Source organism: Lygodium microphyllum, unplaced genomic scaffold (genome assembly GCF_053477565.2).
Source record: "Lygodium microphyllum isolate KBCC unplaced genomic scaffold, Lygodium_microphyllum_v1.1.10 scaffold_805, whole genome shotgun sequence".
Lineage (NCBI taxonomy): Eukaryota > Viridiplantae > Streptophyta > Polypodiopsida > Schizaeales > Lygodiaceae > Lygodium > Lygodium microphyllum.
Genome location: NW_028230234.1, coordinates 14,247 through 18,099, shown reverse-complemented (window position 1 = coordinate 18,099; position 3,853 = coordinate 14,247). Strand labels below are relative to the sequence as shown.

General features: G+C 43.1%; 1 protein-coding gene across 1 annotated transcript; it reads right to left on the bottom strand.

Annotated features, from left to right (window-relative positions):
* Window positions 1–89: 89 nt before the first annotated feature.
* On the bottom strand, window positions 90–3,519 carry LOC148007984 (uncharacterized; the record flags this gene model as incomplete). Its single annotated transcript, XM_087674545.1, has 5 exons — window positions 2,782–3,519; window positions 1,161–1,514; window positions 790–1,055; window positions 529–686; window positions 90–187 (listed from the first exon to the last, which is right to left on the bottom strand). Coding segments are annotated over exons 1-5 (1,002 nt in total), but the record flags the coding sequence as incomplete, so codon positions are not given.
* Window positions 3,520–3,853: the final 334 nt, after the last annotated feature.

The following is a 3,853-nucleotide window of genomic DNA, read 5'->3' as shown; positions in this document are numbered from 1 at the left end:
CAGCCAGATAATATCACAATTAAAGGACAAAGATCACTGTATAAAGTGAAGATCACTTTGTATGATAAGTTACCTAAAAAGTCTCTTACCTTCAGCTGCTTGCCCATACAATGGCACATAAAGACTGTCACACATTTGAAAACTGACACAAGTCTCCACCAGAAGTTCCAATTAAAGTCGTGGCCCACTAATTCATTTCACAGTAAAGAGCCTTAACATCTCATCTAACACGGAGATTAATCACTTTCAGTTCTTGACTTCTTTCTTGACCCCTTTTCTATAAGTATAATGACCGAAGGCCTTAGAATGGCCAATAGATCTGGCATACACCTGCTAAAGCTACAAAATTCTGAAGTCCATGCAATAGTGGGCACAGCACAATACAACTTTCTTTTGAAAAGAAGCATAAAAGTGTCGCTGAGCAGCATCAATATAAAACAAGCTACTCCAGTACTACCTTTACCATTGCAAAAAGATATATAATGTAAACAGCGTTCTGCATTTACTAGTTTCCAGATGGTAACCAACAGTCAAAGGCAAGCACCTCATAGCGGAATGCAGTGTCAGCAGTGCAGAACCATCTTGTACACCTCGGTTCTTTTCGAGTACGTTTCAACTCCTTAAGCTCCTTGAACTCCCTTAAAACATTCCGCCGACAATCTCTACAGAATCTCTTACTGTCAAACCTGCTATAACACAGCACTCACCTGTCAGTCTCACGAATAAATAAGAGGTGGCACAAACCACGAATCAACAAGCACTATGACAAGGCTAATTCTTAAACTTTACCTGTACATGAGCCTTGCAATGAAGTCTTCTTCTTTCATCCGAAGCAGAGATCTCCTTGTTTCATCCCCCAATGCAGACCAAAAATCGACTAGAGCATCACAAGAGAGTCTGGCAGTGTGAAGTGCACAAGTCTCCTTTAGGCTATAGCCTCTACTAAAACTTGTACTACCATTTCCTTGGCTGATCCAGCCACGGCCTCCACCACCACATGCATCTGGATATAGGAGCTCACGCTCCCATTCTCTGGTACGTGCACAATCAAAAACCTGGAGATGATGCATTAATGGAAGTAACCGCATGCCTCCAAAACTCAAAACTGAAGTAAAAAAGGACAATTTGGAGGGGGTAAAAGCGTATGCAATTTTACGTACATTTTGAAGCACCTCAAGCGATTGGCCATTGAAGAAGCATTCCAATAGCGTCAACATACTATCTCGAGTTGCAGTCAATCCTCCCCAAGGATGTACTGATGGGTCTCTTGCATCACTGGCTGCCATGTTCTCTCTCATGTCAGAAGCTTCCCTGTTGTCTCCAGCATTACCTCTAGCATAGTATGAAGAACCTCCTTGTAGGTTCTTGCCATGGACAATAATCTGAGAGAACCCTTCAAGGAGAAGACCATTGCAGCGGGAGCAGTACATATTCTTGCGAACTTGCTCAAACAAGGTATGCTTATCAATCCGTAACAAATCGCGCCTTGAAGGAAGACTAAGATCATCCCAGAACTGTGCATTCAATAATTGAGAATACATCAGATACTTCATATGAACTATAAGAATTTAACCAATACACAGCCAGGCTGAGACAACAGCAGGCAACAACCCATTGAAGAGTTTCCCATAAAGTCTCTGCATGGCAAACAAATGTCACAATGCCTTAAGTTGGCTTACATAATGAGATAAGACCCATCAGGCACAATGACAGCCACAATGTTCATGAAGTACAAGCAAAACTGACATAGCGGACCTAGCTCAATGACAACCCTGATGCTCTGAACTATAGACAATCTAACATAACAGACCACTATGAAAGCCAGGGTGATCCTGAAGAGGCAAACTCACACACCAAACAAGCACATCTCACAGGATGAAGCAAATGCAGAACTCCACCTAAAGAATCAACACATGATCAGCATCAAAAGCAGAGTATCTGGCTTTGATCTGGTCTACAGTACTAAGCTCCAACTATCAAAAGACTTCCATGTATTTTCTGTAAGATTGATATTACATGCCAATAACTTCAACCTCCTCTGAAAACACTTAAAGCAATAAACAAGATTCAAGGTATGAAAGACCAGGAATGTCCAAGGTTGATACATCAGAGCTGTGAAGAAAAGAAAGCTGTTGTACAGCCCCTCAGTTTGCAGGGACAGTTCACTCTCGAGCCTTCGCTTTACTAATGTTTTACAGAAGAACCCTCACGCAAACTTTCAACGTCCAAGGAGCATAGGATAGTGAATCCCATTAAAGTATACGAAGCATCAAAGAGCAGTATTAAGTCAAAACCCTCGCCAGTAATGAAGTAAAGCTTGCAATGGTATTTCTAACGTCCATTCAACCTACTATCAAACATAACCAAGCTCGAAGCATTTCAAGCTTTCAATAGCAAACTTGGCGTAGCATCCGCAATGGCCACACAAGTGATGGTTAGAAGACTACTGCCACACGCTCAACAACTATGATGCTAAGTATGAGGGTAATAGCTGTTTCTACACTGCCTACAAAACCATTTGCACACAATAGGATGCAAAGCAGACTAAAGAGGAAAAAGTTGAACTATATCTAACACAATAAAGGTTGATCTGCTACAGAGGAGAGGTGATGCACGCTTATTAGCACGAACGTCCTAACAATGACCAACATACTGTTGAAAATTTTCATTATACTCTATGTTCCGAACACGTCGAAGAAAACAAGATCTGAACTTGATCAACAATCGGATAATCGAGTGACGATCGAATAAACACAACCACCCCAAGACAAAGGAGCATACCTTGTGCAGTTGAGATGGATCAATGCCATGTTGAGGTGAACTTGATCGCGCCTTCCTACCGATAGATCCGAGGGCGGACGAAGACGAGTTACCGGAATGAGAATTCCTGTGTGTTAGGCCCGGCATTCTCAGATGAGGATGAAGAGCATGTTCCCATTCCTTTGGTTAGCGATCATCGGTCCTGCAGCCCATAGATGGATCATTGCGCGAGGACGCGCTGTCTCTCATTGAAAGGTCAATAGGCTGACAAGTTCCCTTGTGAGGATAGGTCTTCCTTCGGATAGAGAGAGAGAGAGAGAGAGATAAGAAGGGGGATTATTAGATCTAGGACGATGATGATGCCCGATATTAACGATGAGAGGGGCCTGGCAATGGCATAAAGTGAGGTCGATTATTTGTGAGAAAGGGGCAGAAGGGGCTGCCTTTGGAGTCGCAGATTGAGAGAAAGCCGAGGTATTGGGAAAGGGGAAGAAACAGGGGAGACACGCAGATAGGATTTTTATGGATCAAGGCCCTCGATAGCTCTTGGATGCATCGGTAGGATGAACCCACTGTGCCGACATAGATCTACAAGCCCACAGAAATGATCAGAGAAGAGAGAAAAGAGAGGCAATGACAGAAACCAGAGATGGTTGAAAGGGAGAAAAGAACCATGAGGGAACCTCTATCGCCCAAGTTGGCTCAATCCCGAGACAAAAATGAGCGAGAAAGCCACGCGGTATGGAGATGTTTTAAGTGCAATTTCTATGAGGAGAGGTCCCCAACCCACATATAAGAGCCCTTGCACACAATGGCTCCTCTCCTTTGACAAAGTTTTAGATGGTTACCATGATATCCCCCTCCATTGGTGTTGCTTGAGTTTGCTGCTACAGGGTTCATTTGGCTGTGGAAAATCTCTAGCATAAGGTCCAACAAACCTTTGAAAACCCCGTGTGACAACATATGCTTAATCATTCAAGCATGGCTGAGAACATCAAAAGTTGTCAAGCCTCGACACTTGCCACTTTGTTGCAAAGGTTTCTCCACTATAAAAGAAATGGGGAAAGAGCGAAGAGAAATGAGAGATATGAGA